The sequence below is a fragment of the Aedes aegypti genome, chromosome 3 (assembly GCF_002204515.2).
Source record: "Aedes aegypti strain LVP_AGWG chromosome 3, AaegL5.0 Primary Assembly, whole genome shotgun sequence".
NCBI lineage: Eukaryota > Metazoa > Arthropoda > Insecta > Diptera > Culicidae > Aedes > Aedes aegypti.
Genome location: NC_035109.1, coordinates 170,495,323 through 170,522,889, shown reverse-complemented (window position 1 = coordinate 170,522,889; position 27,567 = coordinate 170,495,323). Strand labels below are relative to the sequence as shown.

Sequence of the window (27,567 nt, the reverse complement as noted above, 5' to 3'; positions counted from 1 at the left end):
AATCCGTGAAGAATTCATGGAGAAATTCCTAAGAAATTGTCAGTAAAGAAAATCGACGTAGGAAGTCCTTCAGGAATTCTTGTAGAATATCCTGAAATATTTCCTAAACCAATTTCTTAAACCCCTAGATTCATTTGTTTATTTTCCTGGATGAATTCCTGGAGGAATCTTTAAAAGATATTCTAGAGTAACAGCTGGAAAAATCGGTAGAAGAATTTATAGAAGAATCTCTTAAGGAAATTCTGGTACAATTTTCGGAGTGATCCCTGTGGAAATTATAACAGCATTGGCATTTTCTCAAAAAATACGCAGCGCATTATGTACGAATTCATCTTAGCATCGTTGGGAAAATTCTAATTCTAACCCCAGGAGCCCCAAAATTTTACACGAGAATTCACTGCTAAGTGAAAAAAGTAACTTTGGAGACTATTTTACTCTTTTTTTTTTGATTGGATATAGGATTTCATTGAAAATAGAGACCTTTTAAAGTCTTGCATTGAAATTGAGGGAGTTAGAGGCAAAGGCATGTAAGTGGCAAAGACCTAATTTTGTGAAAACTGATTTTGAAGGCAATCTTTAAGTCCATACAAATTGTATGCCAAAACAACAAGCCAATCTTCTACGAAATATGTTATTTTTTCTGTTGGACGGAAATCCTCATCAATAAACAGATAACGAAAAACCTCGCTCAAAATTTAAAATCTGCTCTTGATAAGTGGAAGAATAAAATGTGTAAAAATCAGATTTGTATCTGCACTAGTCTAGAAAGGACAGTATGGTAAAGTCGTGCCCATACCTTCTGAGACGCCCTATATCTAACTCAAAACCGACCAAAATGTCACTTAAACCCCTTTCCATTTGGGCCCTTCAATTGAAATGATGACCAAGTCTCTAAAAAGAGAGCTGCTTCCAATCCTAAACCTAACTATGTTACCATAAAACTGAAAATTGATTTACAAAAAACCAAACAGTGGTGCAACCAATGGGGGTATTAGGGCCAAACGACCCCAGTGGTTCAGTGGTTTTTACAATTATATTCTCAGAAATTGTGTTAGCTTTATCAAATTCTTGGATTCTAGAAAAGTTTGTTAGAAACAAAATTATCTGCGAATTGATCAAGGCTAAAACTAATAAATAAAAAAATTTGCTTGCTTTTTCAGAAAAAACAAACTATAATATAGAATTTATGTGAGAAATTCTCAATTATTCAAATATATTTAAAGCTTTTAAACAATTAATTGACGCAGTATTCGAAGCACCGAAAATCTTTCAGTTGGCTCAGTTTTATTACTTCCAGGGCATATAAATTTCCAGAGAAATGAATCTTTTTTTCAAGATTTGAAGTCCTAAGAATGCTGTCAAAGCATTTAGCAGCCGCGGCTGACCGGCTTGCCAGTGAAAGCATATCTGTCCCAATAGGCATTTTAACAATTTTACGATTTTGTAGGTGTGAATAACGAATCACATTTTTTTTAGTGATAATCAATGCAAATTGAGTGTTCATTCTAAACATTTGTTTCAAACACTAACGAAGAAAAATGAACGCATGAGTATGCATTACAGTAGTTAATAAATCGGATAACAAAGTTGTCGAAAAGCCAAATTGGACGAATTGAAATTTTTATGGTTTTATTACACATATTAACACTTTTTTGTTCTTCAGACTAGGTTTGTCGGTATTTACAGTAATGTTACAGCCCTATTTGAACATATTTGAAAACCAAAAAAATATATTTGAGAAACAACACAGATGAAGAGCTTTAGAGCGCGTGTTTGAAAGGGGTCGTTTATAAATTACGTCACACTCTAGGGAGTTCCCATGTAAAAAATGCCACATTTTCTTGACGTTCCCGAACGCGTCATATACTCAAGTTGTTCAACTCGAGAACCAAATCCTGGTTGTGCTACTATATCCTATGGAATATTTTTTGGAAGGAGAACTATTTAAAACAAGGGCTACAATTGTGTTTTGGAAAGACTGCCATGAAGGACTCTTGGGGATGGTACACAAATTATGTCACGCTAAATTTCGACTTTTTCAACCACCTACCCCCCATTGTCACGTTTTTTGTCTTCGAAAATTTTGTAGGGCTCGTCACGCTTGGCCCACCTGGAGCGTGACGTAATTTGTGCATGACCCCTTGGAAAAAATGTTGAAGAGATTCTTGGAACAATTGTTGAAGAAAATATTAGATTCCTGGCGAAATTAAAATCATGGCATTTTTTTGTATGAAACGTTGAAATGTGTTTAAAATTCATTCAAGTTTACATCAAATAACACTGCAGAACACGTTTTTATCTCAAGCACGAAAGTACCGCTATTTACTTAAGTAAGGGTTGCTCAATCCATTGCCGTTTTCAAAAATATCTTAACACGTCTAGTTTCTGAGATATTGGCTGTTGAAAATGTAATATTTGATTATTTAAGACAACTTGCATGAAAGTTTTCCTGCTTGTATGGTAATTGATTTGCTTAATTTGCCAAACTTCATGTGTATAATAATACTAATCAACTAAGTTTATAATATTTTCAATGCCCAAGTTATTTTTAATGGTTTAGAAAAGTATGTACCGTAATCCGGGGTAACATTGATCAGCGGGGTAACATTGATCGGGATGACTCATCTTGTTAAACGTTCAAATAAAGATTTATTGATGAAACCTTTTCGAACCATGAATGATGTCTCTCTTTCGTATATTCATAAGCTAATGATAATTAAGGTTTTTGTCAAAATTGCGTTTAGTTCATGCGCAAATTTGTCAACTTTTTGAAACAATGATTTCTATCATTTTCACTGACACTACCGAAAATTCATGTCTCACATGAGTTCTGCAGACGATGTGATCAAGGAAAATGCGGTTCTTACTAAAAATGGCATCGCCGAAAACGTTTCCGTTGTCAAATCTTTCATAAGTTTATTCAATTAGGTAACATTAACTAATTACTATTACAAATGTAGAATTTCCTAAGGAAATTGCCTACTTTTAGGCGTATTCCGCGGTTCAAGGTGTTTTTAATTTTGAAATAACTCAAAAAGTAAATGACTTGTAAGAGTTTAGTCTTCATATTCGGCTTCAGGGGCCCTGATTTTAGTAAGTAACGACATTTCCAATATTAGCGAACGTTGTTTACTTGGGTGATCAATGTTACCCCATATCAGCTGAATCAAAAAACCACTTGAAACATTTATTTAAACATGTTTAAATATTTCGAAAAACAAAATAAAGTACATAGTTAGGAGCGGTGGGTGCCAGTACTTGTTTTAAAAATATGAAACTTGTAACATTTGTATTGTGAAATGAAAAATTTAAGAAAAACTAAAAAAAATGATCAATGTTACCCCTGATTACGGTATTGTATTTTGCCAAATAAGAGAAACGAATAATTTTGTATGGAGACTACAAGAATGTTGAAAAAATAGATTTAATCTAAATTTAATCAAGCAATTTCAACCAAATTATAACTGAAATGAAAGTTAAAGTCCTTTTTGGCATACCTGGTGGATTAGATCACAAAAAGTGATAAATCATACCTAATTTTTATGTGAACATCAATGAAACCCGTGTTTTATATAACTTTGGCGACCTGTAGCTAAAAATTATGACTTGCTGGAACATTTTTGAAAACGACATCAGATTCAGCAATGCTAAATCTACTAGAGACACAGAACTTGATCTTTGAGAGTCTCATTTGTAGAAAGAATCACTCAAGAAATCTTTACATGAGTTCCCAAAAAATGTGGTATTTTTCGTCATATATGAAAGGCAAATTAGGTAAAACTCAAATTGTTCTTGTAAATGTTGCAAATGCATTAAATTGGTAATGAAATATTATTCCTGGAGTAAAAACATTTGATGATGCACAAATTTACAGAAATCGAGCTATTTTTAGATTGTGCCCGGTATTGGGAGATTCCTTTTTTGAATGTCCATTTTGGCTATAATACATAATCGAAATGACAAAATTTATATTTATATTTTCAAATTTATCTTTATTTGTTTCAAAAATAATACTTATCATAAAGTGGTATCAGGATTACATAAAACCACAATTTTTTTAATAATGAATTTAGTGGCGTAGGTGTCCGGTACTGGGAGTCTCCCCCTAACTTTTGTGGAGACTTGAGGATATGTTTAGGAGTTATCTGAGACACCTAAAATAATTCCGAATATGTCCATAGAGATGTTCCTTTTTGATTTTTTTGTGTAATCGTGATAAACAATATAACATGATTTCCTATTAAAAATGCTACGTTAATTTCTAAAGAAACCCCTGTAACAATTATTGCAAAATTAAGGTATATTTCCTGTAGGAAACCAAGAATAAATGGTAAACCTGAAAATGGATTTTTGAACAAACTTCTGCATTGTTTTAACACTTCACATCTCTGTGAGATTTTTTTAAGAAACTTCAGGACACTTTAGTTTTCAGTAAAAATTACCAAGTTCACCACTAGAAACACAAGAATTCATTTCAGTATTAATAAGGGCATCTCTGAAAGAATTCTTAGAGGATCTTTCAGAGGTATCTCTTGAACGAGTTTTTCATGGGTTACAGATTGCATAACATCATCTGAGTAGAGGGTCTTGTTTCCCGGACTCGAAAAAATCCCGGGATTCGGGATTTTATTTTTAAAAATCCCGGGATTTCCCGGGATCCCGGGACAAAAATCCAATAGTTCCAAAGCGACTATAGAATGGCCGGAGCGGGTATTGATGCAATGTTTTGTTTTATAGAGCAGTTTCATAATAACCGAACCTGTTTTGGAAGGTTAAGTTGAATTATAATAGACAAAAATAATTCATTCATCAATATTTCACCTATCTGCAGTTGAAACTAATGGGCAATTATTTATGTTAATTTGAAACGAAAATCAAACGTTATGCATAAGGTACAGGTGTAGGTGATACCAATCAATCTCAAATTTTACCAAATCTTTTAAAATCTATTCTCATGAACTTATTTACATTATTGTGTCATACGGAATCTTCATGCTTTCAAATTATTGGCATGACAACCACAGGCATGTTAGTCCTAAAAAAGTGTAAGGTACACCGGGCAAACTAAAACGGTTACGAGAATATGAAATGGCATTGATAAAATTTTAATATGATGAAAAATTCAACCACTAAAGCATTTGTCGACAAATGGAACATACCGCAGATAAACCTGCTATTTTTTATTGAAAATTTCGTTACTAACATACCTGAAAAAGTATAAGCATAAGTGGCCTTAAGCCTCAATAAAAACGCTTATTGAGTAAGCTAAATGCAATAACTAAAATACATTTTTGCATCAACAATCATCATAATAACATGCAGCTTGTTTTTTTTTGTCATTATTAGAAAATATTACAACCATATTTTCTAATTCAATATGTAATTTCGGGAAATCCCAGGATTTTCAAAAATATCCCGGGATTCCGGATTTTTTAGATCCCGGGATTACCCGGGATTTTTGTCCCGTGGTGGACAAGACCCTCTACATCTGAGCAAGACTCAAGCTAGGATGGTGGCTACCTACATACATACAGATTGCATAACATCATCTTTTGGTAATGATTTTTTCAAGTGATTCTGGATGATTTATTAAGACCCACTTTCCTTCGAGACTACAACCGCACGTGCACAGAATTTAACAAACATCAAATATTTATAACCATTTTGCAATCAATAAAACTATTTGTTACATTTTTACGTAAAAAAAAATAATGATTTTAATGGTTTTTACAATGTGCATTTTTTCTACACGCTTAGAAATACAGGTCAGACTCGTTTAACCGGAGTATGGATTTTTTTTCACTCCGGATAATCGAATCAATAAGAAAAAAATTGAAATCTTCGATAAAAGAACTTAAATATTATCTTTTTTCGTTGTTTTATTTATATGATGCGGTAGCGTAGCCAGAAATTATTTTTTGGAACAGTCTTTACAAAAATATATTTTTTTTTGACCAGCATACACAAAAACACTTTTTCAAACCCTCGTTTTCATAAATACGTTCAAAACTGTAAAACCATTCATATTGTATATTGCACTACCAAATTATCTCAGATTTAATGTGAAGATGAGTCGAAGCCAAACTTCATATTTTCAAGAGCATGGATCTGGAGAACCATACTTCTGTTGAGGCTGAAAACTTAATCGATTGGTCACTAGCTGTTGGTGACCAAACGATTAGGTTTTCAGCTCAAACGGATGCTTGGTTCTCCAGATCCGTGCTCTTGAAAATTTGAACTTTGGCTTCGATTCATCTTCACCTTAAGCATACAAATTGAAAAACAAGAACATCAAAACACAAATTCCGGATAATCGAGTCTAAAATTCCGGATAATCGAATCCCGGATAATCGAGTCACCGGATAATCGAGTCTCTAGATAATCAAGTCCGACCTGTACTTGCTTTGTTTAATTGAATAAAAACATTGTCAACCTTTACCCCTCTACCGGCAGCATCATTTTTTACCACTAAAAAAAATTCAAATCGCGATAACTTTTTTGTTTCTCAATATGTTTTCACAAGACCTCAAAAAACTCTTCTTGTTTAAGAATCCGTGTCGATTTTAATCATTGGTAATTTTGTTTTGAAGATATTCCGATGTTCCTTGGGGGACCGACATTCCCCATATAAAATGTCTTTGGTGGCCATTTTGTTTTTGGTCAATTTATCAAAAACTAAAAACAAAATGTGTACTATACAATTCCAGGTAATAAGGAGCTACTCTGAAAAAATCATACAAATCGGTTCAGTATTCTTGGTGAAATCTGAAAATTACGATATGAGGTTTTCTAGAGTTTTCAAGATCTTTATTTGTTCAGTTTGGTACCAGAAACATATATGCTCATTATTCAAAGACGAGTGCACCAAATTGCTTCATTTTTTTCACAACATACTAGCAATAATGTATCATTCCAAGGAGTGAATATCCGAGTACGATAAAAATTATGTAGCTTGAGATATTTACGTGGGTTATTGCTATGCGTCGGTCCCCCAAGGAATTTCGGAATATCTCAAGATCCAGATGACCAATGATTAGTATCAACACATGTTCTTAAACTAGAAGAGTTTTTTGAGAGCTTGTGAAAAAATGGTGCAAAAATATCGACAAACAAATAAGTTATCGCGATTTGAATATTTTTTTAGCGGCAAAATATGATTGCTGTTTTATAAACGTGATGAATTAAATTCAGAAAACAGTTTTGTTCATTCAACCTTGCAAAATTCCTATGCGTGTAGTTTAAATTTCATGGAAACATTTATTTAAAAACCGGTGTTTTATACAACTATGGCGGCTTGTAGTTGAAAATTGTGCTGGATCACTTCTGAGAGCGGCATCGAATTCAGCAACCCCAAATTTACTGGAGGCACATGATTTGATCCTTGAGATACGCAGATATGTCATTTTTGCTACGCGGTGTAAGGAATTGTAATTTTTGATTTCGGCTCCGTTATGCCTGATGTCGCTTGAATAAAATAATAAGTAAATAATATTAAAAGCAGTTTTATCAGGTTTTTACTGATTTGTCATGAAAAACTTACACAATTTGTATTAGACTGCATTCATCAAGAATTTGTTAACTCAAGGCAACCTTGGAACACTGAGCCTTGTATTTTTTCAGCGATAGTGATTCTACATTCTAATAAACTTTTGACTGAATAGAAACCAGAGAGTGAGATAAAAATGTTGCATCAATTTTATGTATAATCCGATTTTATAGACAATTTTGAAATCAAAACGTTCACTAAATCAAGGTATACCTGTACGTCGCAAATAAGTATTTTTTTTTAGTAATCAGTTTATAAGCTTTTGCTTGTTTTTAAGCATAAATGACGGTACAATTCGCAGTTGCTACTCCGTGATTAACTATTTATAACTCTTTAACTGTTTTTTTTTTTCAATAGTAAATAATTGTTTGTTAATAGTTTTACTATTTACACAGTTAATTAACATTGAATCAATCTGATGAGTATGGAATCATATTTAAAAATATTAACGTAACAAAGCAGTTATTTTTTTTTTCAGTCAGGAGGGGGAGGTCAACGGCTTCCTCCCTGCCTATCCTGGTTATCCATGCCCAAAAATTATTTATTCCTGTATAACACAAATTTAAAGTCTGTATCTTCGGTGTTACTCTTGAGGATAAAATGTCTTATTCTTACTTTTAATAATTATCATAACGTCATCTTCTTCTCATCAATTTAATATTTTGTCATTTCTCTGTAGTACAAAAATGACCCACACAGATTGTCTAACGAGATGAAACTCATCCACTTCATACACAATCGAGACAATAACGCTTTATTTGTAGCCTCTGATAAATGAAATCATTCTATTTTTCTATGAAAATTGAACTTTTTATAATTTTATAGACGAACGAAAAACAACACCCCACGAGCTCAAGTGTATGACAGATTCTTCGCATCATGTGATTGGAAAATTTCACTCTCACTAAGCTCGGCGGCAGTCAGAGATGTGATAGAAACGTCGTCTCTCAGTCTGGTCGATAAGGTTCCAAATTGAGACCAAAAATTATTTTCCCATGCATCATGTTGTGGATGGATACGTAAAAATTCACATTGGGTTATGCCGAGGGGTACTATTTTTGTACAACTAACTATGTGATAACCATCGCACTTTTCACTTACCTTTTGTCACCTTCATCTCCTAGGGGTGCCGCAGCTGCGTCTGCTGCCGGAGGAGGCGCTGTCGTTGTCGTCGTCGTTGCTGTTGCAGCGGAATTCGGGGGTGTTGGAACCTCCTCGTCCTGTGGTTCACCTTTTGCAGCTCCAATCCATGAGCTGACTTGGTTAGTTAATCCGGAAAACATGTTCACTGCAATGACGAGGTTTCCTCGTTTTAGATGGATTAAATTTTTCTCTTCGTTACTTTTGTATTCCTGATGTTTAATTAACTTTCTTAAGAACTGCTAAAAACCTATCACGTAACACGAGAAAAGTCTTTGCTATTACTAGGTCGAAGGTTTTCACTATTCACTTGGTTTCACTGAATAACGAAAAGTTCTTGGAAATACCTAAAAATTTCACACACTCTTGCTAACTACCAATGAATATAGAACATTGCTCGCATTTCCAATTAAAATAGTTGAAAAACACTTTTGCGAAACGCTATTTTCTTCTTTTTGATCAGGATTCCACCTAAGCAAGAAAATTTTTCACTCCCGGTGTCAATTAGAGACAAAGAATTTTCGTGTTCCAAGATGTGGAAAATTAACCTAGTGTCGAAATCAGATAATTACCAAATTTTATGGGCGAGGACTTTGCGGTGCTAAAATGTTCACACCCGAAGGTTTAGGACTTTGAAAAGGGGCTTTCCAGTACTGTAAATTCTGGAGAAAAGTACACTGAATTTCAACTTCCGTCCACCACTTGACACGGCAACCGATCGAATTCCAAATCGGAAATCGTTCTGCAAATGCGCATCTGCCAGGATGAAAAACTACTACCTCATCCACACGTTTCCGCACGAAGGATGCCCGAAAGGCCCGAATCGTCGACGATGGCGAGCGTGTGCTTGGTCCGGGACATGCGTACTGCGTAGAAAAATGTCCCACCAGGCACGACCAGTGATCTGTCAAAGTTCGGAAGCTCTCCTTCGACTCTGCGGTTCCTGCTTGATTGAAAACGCTGGTTTAAAAAGTGCCATTTCAAGTGGAACTTCGTTACCTCTAATGGAGTCGCGTGGTTGGCTAATTTTATTGCGTCAACGGATTCATTATTCTATTCAAAGTCATTATGTATGTGCTTTTCTGGTCCAAGGTCAATCGCCCAAATGAAGACCTTGTCGATCAGGGTTCGAAATAGTAGCAGTCAAAATTTACAAATTCTAAATGACTCGAAGGAAATAAGTCTGGGACTGTCTTATTCCCAGTTTTGCGTATATTCTAGTACTGCCCGAAAAGTACTATCCAGCAATATTAGTATACCTAAAACTATGATCTACTTATACGCCCAGGCGTAAGTAAATAAGGATACAAATGATGGATATGATGAATATGATAATATGAATATGGGGCAAAATGAGTCTTCCTTGATTTAGAACAGGATTTCTGTTATCTCGTCTACATCATGTTTGATTGGGGGTACGCCAAAAGAAAAGCCGTATTGGGAAAAACACGGTCATAAAATGGTGGGTTCACATCCCACTGGTCAAGGATCTTTTCTTCTTGGAAATTTTCTCGACTTTTGCCATTTTCAAATGGCAAAACTCTCAGTTGATACCTATGAAAGAGCTCATAAGAATGCTAAGCTGAGAAGCAAGCTCTGTTCCAGCTAGGACGCAACACCAGGAAGAAGAAGAAAAAATAGTTACAGGTCATTCTAGAAATCCTTGGAGTATAGACTTTTAATCTACAGGCGTAATCATTTTTCTAGATCATGTTTTTTCCGGGTCCATTGTGGGTTCCAAAATGTTATGTTATTCTAAATCTTGCATTGGACTTTGTAAGAATTATAATGTATAAAAATCTTGATAATTTTTTTTTGCGAAAATCTTACACAGAATTAAGTAGGAATTCTGTCCACAATTTTAAGCGAATTGTGCCTACGATTCCTTCAGAATATCGTTTAATAATCATTTTAAAATCTTACCTAGAAATTTTTGATAATGTTGTCCAGGATTTCACAAGAAACTTGTTCATAATTATATTACAAATTCGCCTGAGATTCCATCCAAATCTTACCTAGGGTACCTATATTGTAACCTTGACCACAATTTTAGAACATTACGTGTTGAATTCGATAAGTCATGGCAGGATTCTCACATAATCTGAAGATTCTGTAAGAAAGTCGTGTAGTTGAAGTCGTGTCAAGAATTCTTTGACAATCCTGTCTATTTTTTAAATCATGCCAATCATGCCAAAGATTCTGTGTAAATCACTCCTAAGAGATGGTAAAAGTCTTTTCCAGGAGATTCTGTGTGGCTATTAGCATATGATTCAGTGAAATTATGTAGGAAACTTTATCATTCTGGCAATGACTTTTGTTCATGTTTTATCGAATGTAGAAGGAAGTAATTGTAGAAAAAAAATGATGTTGTTATCCTAACAAGATTAATGTTTTCAACTTGTTTTTTATTCATAACTAGTGGTCCCGGGAAACTTCATCTGGCCATCGAGTAGGTTGTTGCAAAATGACATGTAAGCTCCCATTACAGATTGAATTTCTCCCATTTCCCTAGCCTTCCAAAGATTTTCCTAAACTTTCTATTCACACGAGTCGAAGTCCAGGTCAAATTCAACAGTCAAAGAATGATTGAAATCCATAGACCCGTTCTCAAGCCAACTCGTGAAATACAAACAGCATTTCATTTTTATCTATATAGATAGATAGATACAGTAATGTCCCGATTTTGTCAGCCCCATGCTGTATTTTTGGTTTACAAAATCGGGAAAGAGCTAAAATTGGGAAAACAAATTTCAACTGGTTTCAAGTTTAATTTTAACTTAAGGACTAAGATTTATGATTTTGGTAATATAAACTTTGTATTTTTACTTCCACTTTCTATGTACCGTAATCCAAGGTGACATTGATCAGTTTCTTGGATAACTATCAAAAATTTCAAATTTCAAAATTTCGACCTTTAGATGATTGTATAGACGTGGCCAAGGTCATAATTGACTTTATGCACCCAATATTGCCAGTATAGACGTGCTTACTCTGATTAAAATAAATATCAATTTTAGGCTGACAAAATCAGGCAAAAAAGGATGCTAAAATCGGGGATAGACAAAATGGGGTCAAAGAAGGTGCTAAAATCGGGGGTAGACAAAATCGGGGGCTGACAAAATCGGGTCATTACTGTAATACCAAGATGATCTTCTCAAGTAAGATTTAGTACAGAATCATCGTACCTTCGTGCTGTGCGTACACAAATTTCCTCTGCTCTTGGAAGTTTTTAAAACTACTTAAAGCAATAAAATAGTACTTCTCATAGCCACAACAAATATTTTTCAGTGCTACGAAAACAGTACTTTTCAGTACTATTTTTCTACTATTTATTTATATTATATTTATTTACGATCGTGGTTTAGACGCGAGCCTTCGATTCTTCGATGGACCCGTTGGTGCAAGCTAATGGTGGTAATCCATCTTGGACACTGTTTTGAAAAAAAGACTCTTAGAAGGTCTCTTCTTCTTTCGGGTGAATCTCTGAATTCACAACTTCCTCCCAAAAAGCAGGATTTAAAATTGTCACTAAACGTGGCATGGATAATGTTGATAATTGCATCCAAATGAGTAATCAATACTTTAGTTAAATTTTCCGAACACCAAATCGAAGCAGCCTCTAGCCCAGGCTCATTGATTCAAGTGAGGATTTGACTAGAAAAAAACAAGACTCATGTTCGATGTCTGTGTGACAAGGGAACAATTATAGAAACCTGGAGGAAACAGACACAAACCCACTCAGTGCCGTCGGTGCCAAAAGTAGGGTTATGGTATAAAACATCGCTGCAAGGATGCTACATGCATGCTTTGCGGAGGTTTTTATTACGCTTAGGACGTCTGTCCTGTAAAGAAAGATATTAAAAAGTTTGTATGCACGAATTGCGGGGGCAACCATAAGTCTAACATTCCCCAGAAAGCTGTATGTATATCCTGTTTTATTTTCCTTTGCGTGTGATCTTCAAATTCCCATAATCTACAAACGATATGTATAATCCTACACAATGTAGCAGTGAGTCAAAATCAATGGAGAGCCCATAAGGCATAAGGTCATTTGGCATAAAATGAACTGGTATAAAGCTATTTGGTATAATTCAGGGCTGGTAGCAAGAAGTTGTTTTACTGACCAGATTTAAGAAATAAGTGACTAAATAGTGACTACTGATTCTCAAAAAAGTGACTTGAGCATCTACCATAATCAGTTTTATTTCAGTTCTTTTACACTGTGTTACTCTTCATATGCTATTTTTTTTGTAAAATCTTTTTTTTTCATTTCACATTTCCGTTTAAATTCCCAAAAAATACATCTTGAAAATTGCTATAATTGAAATCATTGTAATTGTTCTTCTTCTTCTTCTTTCTGGCGTTACGTCCCAACTGGGACAAAGCTTGCTTCTCAGATTAATGTTCTTATGAGCACTTCTACAGTTATTAACTGAGAGCTTTCTTTGCCGATTGACCATTTTTGCATGTGTATATCGTGTGGCAGGTACGAAGATACTCTATGCCCTGGGAATCGAGAAACTTTCCTTTACGAAAAGATCCTCGACCAGCGGGATTCGAACCCACGACCCTCAGCATGGTCCTGCTGAATAGCTGCGCGTTTACCGCTACGGCTATCTGGGCCTCTGTAATTGTGTAGATCCCAAAAAATTCCCATGACTTCAAGTCAATAAGAATTTGAGATTAAAGCCTGATTTGCTACTGAAAAGGAATCGCTGAGAAATTTCTCGCCGATTCCTTGCAGAAATTTGCTACAGCGACTCCCATTTGAACTGACATTTCTTTTCAACTGCGTACTGCGATTAGAAAAAAGCGCATTCTTGATCGATTCCTTGCAGAAATTTCACATGCATCAAGATAGGCCGAGAAATTACTTGTCAACAGCGAATCAGGCTTATGTCTAGAATAATTACAAGCTTAAGCATATAGATGAAATTCAAATAATTATAATATTCACCGAGGAATACTCTCTATTTGGCTTCATTAGACTCTACTTTAACACTTCTAACTAATAAGGCCAATATTTTGCGTAACTAGATCAAGATTACGAAATACCGCAAAACGGGATATCTTTGATAGTTTTTTCGAAGAAAACTTGAATATGTATGCATGCTGTTTCGAACAATTACAGTTCATATTTTTAAAGCATGTACTGGCAGCCTAGCTATCGATTGCAGTTGATAGATTGCCAAAATATATATTTTGAATGGATATAGAATTTTTCATATAATCGAAAGTCGGTTTTCTGTTTTGGAGTTACTTTGATAATGTAGTATAAATCTAAAAAAAAATGAATGAATTACGTAACATTTATAGAAGCTTGCATACCTCTAGGCGATTATCGTTATATATAAATTTGTGACATAGATTACAAAAATGGTCCCAGTTTGTAAAAATGCTTTTCGCTAAGGGATTTGAGACCATATTCAAGTTCTATGATAACTAGGCTGATCTCAGCCTAACTTTCAACAACTGGAAGGTTAATGAAAATGAGCTAAAATCCAGATACAACCTTCTGCAACTATGTTTATCAGGGTATCAACTAGTGAATTTGTCATTCTGAGCTTAATTGAATGCGATTAATTAGAATACGGAACGAAACAGTGACATAGGGCCAATTTCCAATATATTTGAAACGAATATTCCATACAAACTTCGAATTGAATGCGCCAGCTAAGGCTTATATCTAGGGGGTACCCCGCTGAATTTTACAACTTTTTTGTTCAAGGTGAAGATGAATCGAAGCCAAACTTCAAATTTTCCAGAACACAAATCTGGAGAACCGAACACCCGTTTGAGCTGAAAACTTATTCGATTGGTCACTAGCTGGTATGAATTTTCACCTTAAACGGATGTTTGGTTTTACAGATTTGTGCTCTTGAAAATTTTAGGTTTGGCTTCGATTCATCTACACCTTAAGGGCCAGTATAGTAACGCACTATCAAAGTTGCCATGAGATGGAGTTGCTGTACCGTTCTCAAGAAACGCGGAAGTTCCATCAGAAGCTCAACACATCCCGCAAAGGCTTCGTGCCGCGAGCTAAAATGTGCCGGGATGGGAGCATCTTGACGGACGGACGCGAGGTGATCGAAAGATGGAAGCACTACGATGAACACCAGAATGGCGCAGAGAATACAGGCACAGAAGGTCAGGACAGCGAAGGTGATGGCTACGTCAGCGCAGCGGACAGTGGAAACCAACCAGCTCACACGATGGGGGAAGTTAAGGATGCCATTCAACAGCTCAAGAACAACAAAGCCGCTGGCAAGGATGGTATCGGAGCCGAACTCATTAAGGTGGGCCCGGACAGGTGGGCCCGGACAGGTTGGCCACTTGTTTGCATCGGCTGATAGTCAGAATCTGGGAAACGGAACAGCTACCGGAGGAGTGGAAGCAAGGCGTTATATGGCCTATCTACAAAAATGGCGACAAACTGGAGTGTGAAAATTATCGTGCAATCACCATCCTAAACGCCGCCTACATAGTGTCATCCCAGATTCTCTTCCGTCGTCTATCACCTATAGCAAACGAGTTCGTCCGAAGTTATCAAGCCGAATACCAGGTCCCTACGCACCATTTGTTCATCGATTTCAAGACGGCATACGAGAGTATTGACCGTGTAGAGCTATGGAAGACCATGTACGAGAACAGCTTTCCCGGGAAGCTCACAAGATTGATTAGAGCAACGATTGACGGTGTGCAAAACTGTGTAAAGATCTCGGGCGAACACTCCAGTTCGTTCGAGTCTCGGCGGGGACTACGACAGAGCGACGGACTTTCGTGCCTGTTGTTCAATATTGCGCTTGAAAGTGTCATGCGGAGAGCCGAACTCAGTCGAGGCACGATTTTCACGAGATACGGACAATTTGTTTGCTTCGTGGACGACATGGATATTATTGGGAGAAAATTTGAAACGGCGGGAGATTTGTTCACCCGCCTTAAACGTGAAGCAACAAGAGTCGGGCTAACAGGGCAGTTTCACGATAGACGGGGATACCTTCGAGGTGGTGAACGAGTTCGTCTATCTCGGATACTTGTTGACGGCTGACAACAATGCACAGTGGTCCAGGTAGCAAGTTTACGCGGACATGAACTTTTCGACGTCATTTTGTGGTTTTAGAGTATAGGCCTATTCACATGACGTCTCAAATCAGCTGATCGAGAAGCACTTGGACAGTTCTCGCGTAACTTTTCAAAACGTCCTAAGTAACAAATGTAAACAAATCGAGATTACCATTGCAAATCATTTGCGTTGCACCACTTAGCAGCACACTAGAACACTCGTTCTGATATATTAACAACAAATTAATCTATTAAAAGCTTAACAAAATGACCAATGTTCAAAACTGCATCGCTTTTAATCAATTGTTACATTGGACCTTTGATCAGAGAACCAACCACATGTCCTATGTAACATTTATGAATAAACACGATTCTAATGTTACATTGGACATTCCTGAATAAAGCTTTGGAATTGAGTTTAAAAAGTAGAATGATTTGGAGAAGCGTGTCTGAGACACTACTTAGATGTATAGAATGCCATAATAACTGCTTCTCAATCATTTCAGTCGATATTTTCAGAGTCGCACTGCCTCGCAAAATTGAAAACGCTCAAGTGACAAAAAGAGAATGAGTTTCACAAAACTGTATTTTGGTCTTTTTGCCAAACCATGTTTTACCGTTTCGCTGGATTGGATCAGCTGCAACTTTTCTTTTCATATTATTAGCGCATTGCGTGCATATAGGGGAATGATATTGAGCACACGATTGAGCATCATGATGTCATTGTATCAATCTGATTCAGATGCATGGTCGATCAAGCATATACATATGCTTCCTCGCAGCAACACGAGCATCGTACATGCGCGACTTGCTCACACATATTTGCAGAGCGATCAATCACCGAAGAGAGGAGAAGCTGTATGTATTTGTTAGGCGTGGGCTCCTTTCTAGAGTTCCTACAACAAGATGGACGGCGTCGTCATCGTCATCATTCCCCACCGCAATTTCTTGTTTCAACCGATGGCTGGTGCTGATTGCAACACAGCCGTCACCACCACCACGTCATGCAGTGGGAAACTCACACATGATCATGTGGGCGAAACCGTCATAAAAACGGGGGGAAAATTGAGGGAGAATCAGTGAGAGAGCAAAATGTCCTACATACAGCTCAACGTTTCCCCTCCTTATGTTGTTACATAGGACACATAGACGGAGGGGAAGAAGTGACGTCGTGGGATTGAATGAATCAAAACAAAGCACAGCTGGTGTCTCCGATTAGCACACCGCAACAAAATGTCGATATTTTCAGAGTCGCTCTGCCTCGCAATATTGAATACGCTCAAATGACAAAAAGAGAACAAGGTACACAAAACTGTATTTTGGTCTTTTGCCAAATCATGTTTTAAGCTTAAGCTGGATTTGATCAGCATTCGCTCAGCTGCCAGTTCTCTTTTCATGTTATCAGCGTATTGAGTGCATGTAGGGAAATGATATTCAGCATCATGATCTTATTGTATCAATCCGATTCAGATCCATGGTCGATGAAGCATATACATATGCTTCACGGCAGCAACACGAGCAACGTGCATGCGCGACTTGCGCACATATATTTGCAGAGCAATCATTCACCGAAGAGCGGAGAAGCTGTATGTATTTGTTTGGCATTGGTTTCCTGCAACACAATCGACAGCGCCGTCATCGTCATCATTTCCCACCGCTATTTCTTGTTTGCGCCGACGGCTGGTCAGTGTTGCCACATTTATATCTGTACCGAAGGCTCAAAAATCTTTTTTTATCTGTACCAGAGATTCCGAAAATCTGTAACCAAAATCTGTACCACATCCAACATAAATTGATGAAAAAACCCTTCAAATCCTAATTAATATGGATATTAACCATGGTTTTTATTGAAATAATTTCACTTATTACATAAAAAATATTGTTAAATTCTATGGAAACAGTATTTTTCAATAATAATTTTGTGGGAATTTTCCGCATTCTTTACAAAAATCGCCATTTCCAAAAATCTTTACCAATCTGTACTTTTTCGTGAAAATCTGTAATCTGTACCGTACAGAATCTGTACCAAAATTTATCAGAAAATCTGTACCTTACCAGATAAATCTGTACTTGTGGCAACACTGCGGCTGGTGCCGAATGCAACACAGTCGTCACCACCCGTCGTGCAGTGGGTAACTCACACACGAACAAGTGTGGGCGAAGCCAGCATTGAAACGGGGGGAATATTGAGAGAGAAACCAAGGGTGGAGGGCGGCTGTCAACTGGGAGTAAAATTGAAAAGCCGCCAACCTAAGTCCAGAACCAATTTTAAGGCTTAACGCGGAGAAGTAAAAATCATTCCTCGCAAAATTACAGGTAATCAATGCGCTTGAAAGAAATTGTTAGCCAGCAGTTATTTGCTACGTGCTACTGCAGTTCGCTGTTGGCAATTTAATCAGAAAATTCTGCTAAATTCCCAAAATAGATGTTTGCGAGAAAATTAATTACGCCTTTACCATTGTTTGGTCGTTATTTTGTATGGTTGTTTACATTTTAGAACCACCGACACGTTGGGATAGCAATAAAGAGCCGCCAGTACCACCCTTGAGAGAAACAGCGAGAAAGCAAAAAGTCCCAAATACAGCTCAACGTTTCCTCTCCTTCTGTTGTTACATAGGACACGTAGACGGAGGGGGAAAAGTGACGGCGTGGCCTTGAATGAACCAAATTGTTGTTGTTCGTGAGAGACTTTAACCCGAAGGTCATTCGTCCCTTCTTCAAATGAATCTAAACAAAGCACAGCTGGTGCCTGCGATTATCACACCGCAACAAAATGAGCAGTTTAACTTGAATGTTGAAGCAGTTCAACGCATGTGGATACAAAATGAAATAAAACATGCTTGCTGTGTGCTCAAATCAAAATGTCCGATGTTACTATAACTGAAACAAAATGACCGAAATGAATGTCCAATGTAACAATTGTTGAAACAGAACGACCTATGTGATTTATCCTATGTACATATTTTTGGTCAAAACGTCCTATCTGATGTTTTTATAGATTTCAGTGTAATTTCCAAATAAATTGACAAAATTTCATTTCATACGTTGAACTCTATTACACTGCTTCCCTCTACAAGCAACACAGTAGGGAAAAATTGTTTCATTTTGATACAGTTTCAAAATATATTTTCACAACCTTCAAGCTTGATTTACTCGAAATGTGTGAATTGTTAGATAGGCCGTTTTGAAAAGTTACGCGAGAGTTCTTCTATGAAAATGACAGGCCCGTGTTAGCACCGGTCCTCCACCGATGTAAACAAATGCATAGACGGATCTGTCACATGAAAAGGCCTATAGGTTGCTTCCCAGAAGTGTCTCGAAATTAGTTGTACTACAATTCGTACGAAAGGGATTTTTTTCTGCACTAATCACAATAGTGTCCTATACGCCAACTTTTTTATGTTAATAGATAGCAAGTTGGTATATTCAGCAAAGTTGTGGCATATTTTAATACAAAAAAACTTTGTAGAACAAACATTTTTTCTATCTCTTATACTTTCTGAGATAATTAACTTATTATATACAAACACGAACAAAATTATTTTTTCACTCATAAGTCATTTATTTACAAATTTTAGCAGCCTACTATGTTCTACAAAGTTTTTGGTACTATTATATTTGCTGAATATACCAACTTGCTATCTATTAACATAAAAAGTTGGCGTATAGGACACTATTGCGATTAGTGCAGAAAAAAAAATCGTAAGAATTGTAGTACAACTAATTTCGAGACACTACTGGGAAGCAACCTATACTCTAAAACCACAAAATGACGTCAAAAAGTTCAAGTCCGCCTAAACTTGCTATCTGGACCATTGTGCAATGATTGTCGGGAAATACGAAGGCGCATCATCAGCGGAAGTCGTGCCTACTATGGGCTCCAGAAAAAACTGCGGTCAAGAAAGATTCACCCCCGCACTAAATGCACGATGTACAAAACGCTCATAAGACCGGTAGTCCTCTACGGGCATGAGACGTGGACTATGCTCGGGGAGGACTTGCAAAGTCTTGGGGTTTTCGAACGCCGAGTACTAAGGACGATTTTCGATGGCGTGCAGGAGAACGACGTGTGGCGGCGAAGGATGAACCACGAGCTCGCTCAACTCTACCTCGAACCCAGTATCGTGAAGGTAGCTCTGGAAGCGTCAGGGCATGTTGCAAGAATGCCGGACAACAACCCTGTAAAGATGGTATTCGCTACGAATCCGGTCGGAACAAGAAGGCGTGGGGTGCAGCGAGCTAGATGGAATGCCCAGGTGCACCAGGACCTGGAGAGCGTGGGTCGCAGTCGAGGATGGGGAGAAGCGGCCATGAACCGAGAGAATTGGCGAAATATTGTTGGCGAGGTTTTATCAAGATAATTGATGTAAAACCAAATAATAATAATAATAATGATTTTTGAATAGCCATTACTCTAAAACTGGTAGTTCGATTTTAAATCTTTCACAGTCAAAAAGCAGGACTCTTCAACTAATAAATAAAAATATTCGACATTTGACATGATTATTATTGCGGCGCTCATTTTAAATCCACATCCACTGCCCATACTCGCATAACAGTCCCATATATATAGGGAATCCCATAGAATATGGGACTGTTATGCGAGTATGGGCAGTCCAGCGCGGCGGTAACGCGCAGATAATATGCACGCAATTCAAACGTAACGTAAAAATTGAAGTAGGCTTGGATTTTTTCGATTTTCAAAGACGCGTATGATTCATAGGGTAAAAGCACCGGTTTTGGCCAGCCTAAGAGAAAATGTCAATAAAAATTAAATGGGAAGCCGTATTTATACTACAAATATGTCAAATGCAAGCTTTCAATCCATATTATGTGTGTAAAATATCAAAAGTGAGCTATAACCATTGTTTCGCTTTGAAAATCCCGTTGGTCAATATAGGCCAACGAAACCAGTTTTCGCCAGAGATTTATCTTCGGTTCCTAAATTGACCAATCGCATTGATTTCTCACGAGAGTGGCCAAATTGGGAGTGCCCTGGCCAAATTAGGTGTATGGGAGTTAAAATGATAAGGAAAATGAATTGTTTTTCTTATGTTTTGAATCAATTTGGACGATTAAACGAATGTAGCTCTATCATGTGAATATGATCTACTGAACACAAAAGGTTTCATGCTGATTGGCTATGTAAAACGGTGTATAATCCTCTATGGCTACAACTGGCGTATGGCCAAAACCGGTGCTTCTACCCTATGTGTTATTTTTCTATAAGTGTTTCACCACACCGAAAAACTTTCAGCATTTGGACCAATTTTTGTAAAGTTATGAATTTTTGAAAAATCCGTGTTACGCTGTTTTGGGGTCACCGTTGCCTAAGGAGGTTTTTTTGCGTGACAGTCAATCAATATTTTTGATTAAAAATGGTGGTAGAAGATCTAATATGATTGAAATACTGCTTAAAACCTATGTATCATACACGAGTCCTTCAAACGCCAACTGAGGGAGAATAAAATATTGATTTAAGCTAAGTAAGCTGTTTCGCTCAAGAAAAGTAAAGAAATTCCTTTACTGAAAGGGTCAAGAAATTTCCTACAGAGAGCCCCCTTTGAAGTGACATTTCTTCTCAACTGCATACTGCGATCAGAAAAAAGTTATTTTCTTGACCATTTCTTGGGAGAAATTTTCCACGCATCGAGATAGGCGATTCCTTTTCTTGTCAGTAGCAAACCGGCCTTTCGGCCTGAGTGAAATTGAAATTTTCCATCAGTAAGTTTCATGGGTGGGTTTCCATCAGTCATGAGCGATTCGATGGAAACGATAAATGTTCTGAAGCATTTCTGTATCACCATTCTTATGTATTAACCTATGAATATATGTTTTGGAAGCATTCTCAACAAGTTTCGAAAGAGGTTCTTCTTCTTCTTTTTGGCGTTACGTCTCAACTGAGACAAAGCTTGCTTCTCAGATTAGTGTTCTTATGAGAACTTCCACAGTTATTAACTGAGAGCTTTATTTGCCGATTGACCATTTTGGCATGTGTATTTCGTGTGGCAGGTACGATGATACTCTATGCCCAGGGAATCGAGAAAATTTCCTTTACGAAAAGATCCTCGACCAGCGGGATTCAATCCCACGACCCTCAGCATGGTCATGCTGAATAGCTGCGCGTTTACAGCTACGGCTATATGGGCCCCGAAAGAGGTTCTTTTAAAATTTATTCCTAGAAACTATTGATGTATTCTTAAATAGATGCTTAGATACATGCATACGAAAAAAAAAGAGTATACTCTAGCTAAGGTACCGTCAAACGGGGTGACTTGCAACACTTTTCAACTTCAATCAGCCAAAATCATGATCTAAACAACATCTATAAATCTAAATTCCTTTTTGAACTTTTAATGGCCGGCCTGCCTACAGAATGAGATGACAGAAGATTGAATCAAATTATTTTATCATATCAAAAATAATAAAAAATATGAAATGTTTTGAATGTCCTCGTGCGGGGTGACTTGCAACACTCAATGCTAATTTAGATTTTGGTAACAAAATGCTGATATTTTTTATTAGTCGCACTTATTAACTATTGTTATTCATATATTTAAAACATTCGAACCAGTTCAAGAGCCTTTTCATTACTTATTTGTAAGAAAATGATTGGAATATTTATGTATGGGAAAATGAGGCGTAAAATCATCAAGGTCCAATATTTGAAGCAAACAATATTTTTAACGAATGTTTGTAGTTGATTGATGAAAGATTACTCTTTTGATTATAAAGTAGTCATAACACAAAACTTGTCCACTTCTATAAAACTCAAAATTGTTTGAAAATTAAGTGTTGCAAGTCACCCCGCATAGGTATATTCTTATGAAAAGTATTTTTATCCTGAAGTTGTTGCTACAATTTCGTAAAATAAAATTCATCATATTATCACTTATTAGTTATAGAAACACCATGTAGAGTATTAATTTTGTATATTAAATCTACCTCATTTTTTCAGGTCACGATTTGGACCTTCCATCAAGTATCAGTTTTCAAGACATTTAAAACAATAATGTTTAATTTGTAAAAATATATCTAATAACTGCTTTAACTGTGGTCACTACTTGAAGTGTGAGTCACACGTATTGTAGCACCGATTTATAACAAATATTCTTTTGATATTTGTGTTTTATAGCTAAATTCTGTTGTAAATTGCAATGTGTTGCAAGTCACCCCGCCGTTGCAAGTCACCCCGTTTGACGGTATATAGGTTATTCTTGAAGGTTTGATTCGGAAAAAAAGTCTATCCAAAGAAGTATGATAAGTTTAGTAAGTTTTATTTCCATAATAAGTTCAATTTCCATAATAAGTAATATTTCCAAATAGAAGAACATTCAATAATTCTATTTTGTTTAGAGATTTATTGTTAAAACCAACATTACAGATTTTGTGGAATTTAAAGGAGCTAATGTGCTTCATACTAGGATGGTTTGATTAATTAAAAGATTTTAAATTCAAAGAAAATAATTAGGATGCATATTTTAAAACGTAATGCTTGACAATAGAAGATAAAAATCTAATTATGCACCTGGGATCGAATCCCATCCCCGAGATAGTCACTAAAAATTTCAGTGAAGACTTCCTTCGGAAGGGAAGTAAAACCGTTGGTCCCGAGATGAACTAGCCCAGGGCTAAAAATCTCGTTAATAGAGAGAGAAAAAAAAATAATTATGCATCACAAGATATAAAAATTTCTATCGAATGAGAATGACCACGATATTCCAAAAGGACATTAAACATTTGAATATTTAGTTTAACAACAATTAACTTCTTGTTATTGGCATTACGCCCTCACTAGGACAGAGACTGCCTCTCAGCTCAATGTTCAATAAGCACTTCCTCAGCTACTAACTGAGAGCATTTTTTGCCAAAGTTACCATTTTAGCATTCGTAGATCGTGTGGCAGATACGATGACACTATATGGCCAAGGAAGTGAAGCAAATTTCCATTACGAAAAGATCCTGGACCGACCGGTAATCTAATTCAAACACCTTCAGCATGGCTTTGCTTTGTAGCCGCGGACTCTAACCACTCGGCTAAGGAAGGCCCAACGAACTTACACCGTACTAATAAAATAACAAGGGCCTAAATAAAGATAGATTTGAGGGTTTTAGGCCTATAGGAGAAGAGATTTTTTTCACTCCTACAGGCTTTCCCTCATCCCAAGAAAAAATAAATAAAATAATAACAAATTACGTGGAACTCTATGAAAGATTAACTTCATGAAAAGTGACTTGCTACTAGCCCGGTCCACTACAGTATTGAAAACTAGTACCAATGCCTTGAAATATCTCAACTATTAGCTTTAACATACGCATTTGTTATACTAAACCAAGACATCAAGAATTTTCAAGAGTAAAATTTAAAGAACAAAAAAAAACAACCTCGTTGGCAACCAATCGATCAAATTATCATTTAAGACCATTGTTTTGTTCTCTTGAAAAATTTAGATGTGGTTTTAATTAATCATCTTTTGATGATGTTTTCGATGTTATAATATATGATGAAACGCGGTTTTTATGAATCTTATTCTCATGGTGTCAAAATCTCGATCATGATTGAATTTTCATGAATCTTGGATTTTTACGAAACGTGGGCTAATATTTTGAAATTATAAGCTTAAAAATATTCCGTCGGTGAAAATTTTCCCATACAGTTTTATGTGCGAAATTGGTTTTTCTTACATGTAATATAGAAAAGAAACTTAAAAGTTGATAATAATCGAAATATTGATACCGTGATAAAAAATATTTCACTAGTGTCATCTAAATTCCGCAATATTTCCGAGATTGCTGAATTTGTGATTACTCCCATTCAGACACATAAATAAGGCTTAAAAAAGAAATATTTCGTTTCGTTTCTATAGCGCTCGCTCAGTTGTTCGAAATAACAACTAAAGCTTAATTTGCTGCTGAACAGGAATCGCTAAAGAAATTTCTCGTCGATTCCTTGCAGAAATTTTCTACAGCGACTCCCGTTTGAACTGACATCTCTTTTCAACTGCGTACTGCGATCAGAAAAAAGCGCTTTCTTGCAGGAATTTCCCATGCATCAAGATAGGCCAAGAAATTACTTGTCAGCAGCGAATCAGGCTTAAACTCGGAAAATTTCCCAACAAAAGCAAAGCTGCCGTTTTCAGAATATTGAAATATTTGACGAAGAAACAAATATAGTTTAATTTAGATGCCAAATTGTAACAGTCCAACCCTAAAAATTAAAAGTTTGCTCAATCAAATAAAACATTTCTTTTATTAGAATTGAAAATCAAAAATTAAAAAAAAAATGCTCTGTTCAACAATTTTATTTCAAAGAGTGCTCCGCAAGCCAAAATGGCATAAAACCTTTGGTTTAGATGATTTAAATATATTGGTATATTTTTCTCTGACCTCAAGTAAAATTCCCTGACTTTTCCTAACTGGTCATAAATCAAATTCCCTGACTTTTCAGGTTTCTATACTATAGTTTCCATCAATCTTTGTGTAAGTGCAGTTTTTTTTTGTAATTACAGTATAGAGAAAGGCATATGACATATTGCCACATGCATATTCAAAAATATTGCTCATTTTAATTCTTGAATGTTCATCTCGATGTAAATTATTTAAAGTTTCAATGTATAGCATATAACATCTCTAAAATAAACTAAAATTGGAAATTACAAACATTTCTGCTTCGGAAAAGAACTTGCAAATTTTATCTCAACAAATTTTAGACTTGTGAATAAAAGTGTAAATCAAAGCTAATATTTTGTACTTTTACATTGTTAATGCAACGCACACTTGTAAATTTAACTAATAATATTAGTACCACTGACTTGTTATATTAGCATGTGCATTGGTGCCTGAACATTTTTTTTATGGAGCTTGAATTTACAAATTACAAGACTAATATTATTAGTAACATTTTCATTATGCTACAGGGCCCAAGTTTATTGTTCAAGTCGATATACCTAGGTCTTACTAACGAAAAAGGCAAAACATTAATCAACCAATTATGTAGGTTGGTCACTCAGTTAATTACGAGCTCAATACTAGTGTCATCGAACTTCTTATGGCTAAGACCTAAATAATATAAAGTAGACAAATATATGCTAAATAAATTACTTCTTTTAATAAGTATTTCCATATTCAATCTACTCCAAATACAAGTTTCCAAGTAAAGTGTCTATTAGCTCGTTTTGGGATAAGCTATCGTCACAAAGCCAGCTATTGTTAAAGGATATTTGAAGAATGCATTTGATACACATTGAATAGTTTTTCATGTTCGATTTCTCCAGCATACATGACGAACGAGGAATTTGTATGAAAAATCGATAATAGAGGTAATTGGTAAGGCGAGCAATTGCGTGGAATTTTTCACTTTGAAAACAAGACGAATAGCCCAATCATGTACATACTTTTCGGAGCTTTTCCAATTGCTTTGCGGGACACACACAATAGCAAGTATTTCCAGTAACTTTAGCGATCAGATTTTAGGAAAATTCACAGTATTTTTCACTAAACACTTGGGAAACTGCTGGCGCTTGCAAGAAAAACAATCACTTCAATGATAACTCCAGCCAGTGACGTTTCACCACAAAACAACAGCCCTTCGATGCACACTCAAGACGGATCACTCTTTTCAGAGAATGTATTTACATTTTTCGAGCAGTTTTAACGCAGTGGTTCAACGCACTATTTTTGTTAATACAGTCGCCTCTCCACATCTCGATATCGTAGGGACCATCGAGATAGGATCATATTTTTAATTAACTAGATTGAAAACTTCTCCGTTGTTAGGAAAATAGGAATAATAATAAATAAGCAAACGTCATTCCATGCTCCCCAATATTTTTTAATCGCGAAAATCTGATATAGTATCCTTTGATAAAGTTGCTTATCGACATACAGAGAGAAAATCGGGAACGGAAAATCAACAAAACCACAACGAGATATGGAGATATCGTGATAAGGAGGATATCGAGATATGGAGAGAAAATTTATATGCAGAATAAAGGGACCGAGGAAATCATCGACATAAGGAGAGATATCGAGATGTAGAACATCGAGATGTGGAGAGTCGACTGTATAATTTTCGAGGTGCAGATGCATAAAAGCCTTGCTGCACACTTTGTTTGGTGACATGAGGCTGGTAAGTTATGTGAATTTACTCTTTAAAACATGATAGGTGTAGGGAATAAGATTAATTATAATGAAAGTTGTTTTATTGAATCATTAGAATTTGTGTGAAAATATACATCAGTGTATCCATCGCATAGAAGAATGAGCAAGAGAAGCGCACGGAAATCCAACTCCATCATTTTATCGGATCGATGTCAATCCAAGCGAGCAAAGGATGATCGGACGCTCCAGACAAAGACGAAAAGAACGGGTAGAAGAGAAGAATGAGTAAGGGAGAAGAGTATACATGGGCTAAATATTTTATAGATTTCAATGTTTTTTTTTGTGAAATCGATAAGAATTTTAATAATTTCAAAGGGAACCCTGGTGTTTTAGGGGAGATCCTCATTGAATTCTAAAGACTACCAATGGAATCACTACAATTCCCATAAAAATCTCGACATTCTAAGTTCTAGATATTCCAAGGATACTATCAGAAACCCCACCAAAATAACGAGAATATCACAGAAATACTTAGAACTTCCGGAATTCAACATGCTGTTAAAAAAAACACACGGGGAGCATCAAAATTCTACCGCAATTTCACCAGAATCTCTACTGGTGCTAGAAAATATGTGGTTCCAAATTTGATAGCTGTAATCTCAAGATCTCTTCATAGATGTGAAGCTAGTATTTAAAAAATCATCAATCACTGGCGTTGG

At 36.2% G+C, this 27,567-nt stretch overlaps 1 protein-coding gene across 12 annotated transcripts in view; it reads right to left on the bottom strand.

The window, feature by feature from the left end:
* LOC110673999 (synapse-associated protein of 47 kDa) overlaps positions 1-26,334 on the bottom strand; it is an 88,598-nt gene extending 62,264 nt beyond the window's left edge. For 4 of the 12 annotated variants that reach the window (XM_021851218.1, XM_021851226.1, XM_021851225.1 and 1 more), the window contains exons 1-2: positions 26,143-26,307; positions 8,648-8,834 (exon numbers count right to left, since the gene is read on the bottom strand). In XM_021851218.1, coding sequence (XP_021706910.1) covers positions 8,648-8,834; position 26,143 — 188 coding nt within the window. In that variant the 5' untranslated portion in view covers positions 26,144-26,307. Of the gene's footprint in view, positions 1-8,647; positions 9,006-9,258; positions 9,426-26,142 lie in introns of those variants that run through there. The other 8 variants (XM_021851229.1, XM_021851228.1, XM_021851221.1 and 5 more) reach the window with 7 other exon arrangements.
* Between the last annotated feature and the right edge of the window lie 1,233 nt (positions 26,335-27,567).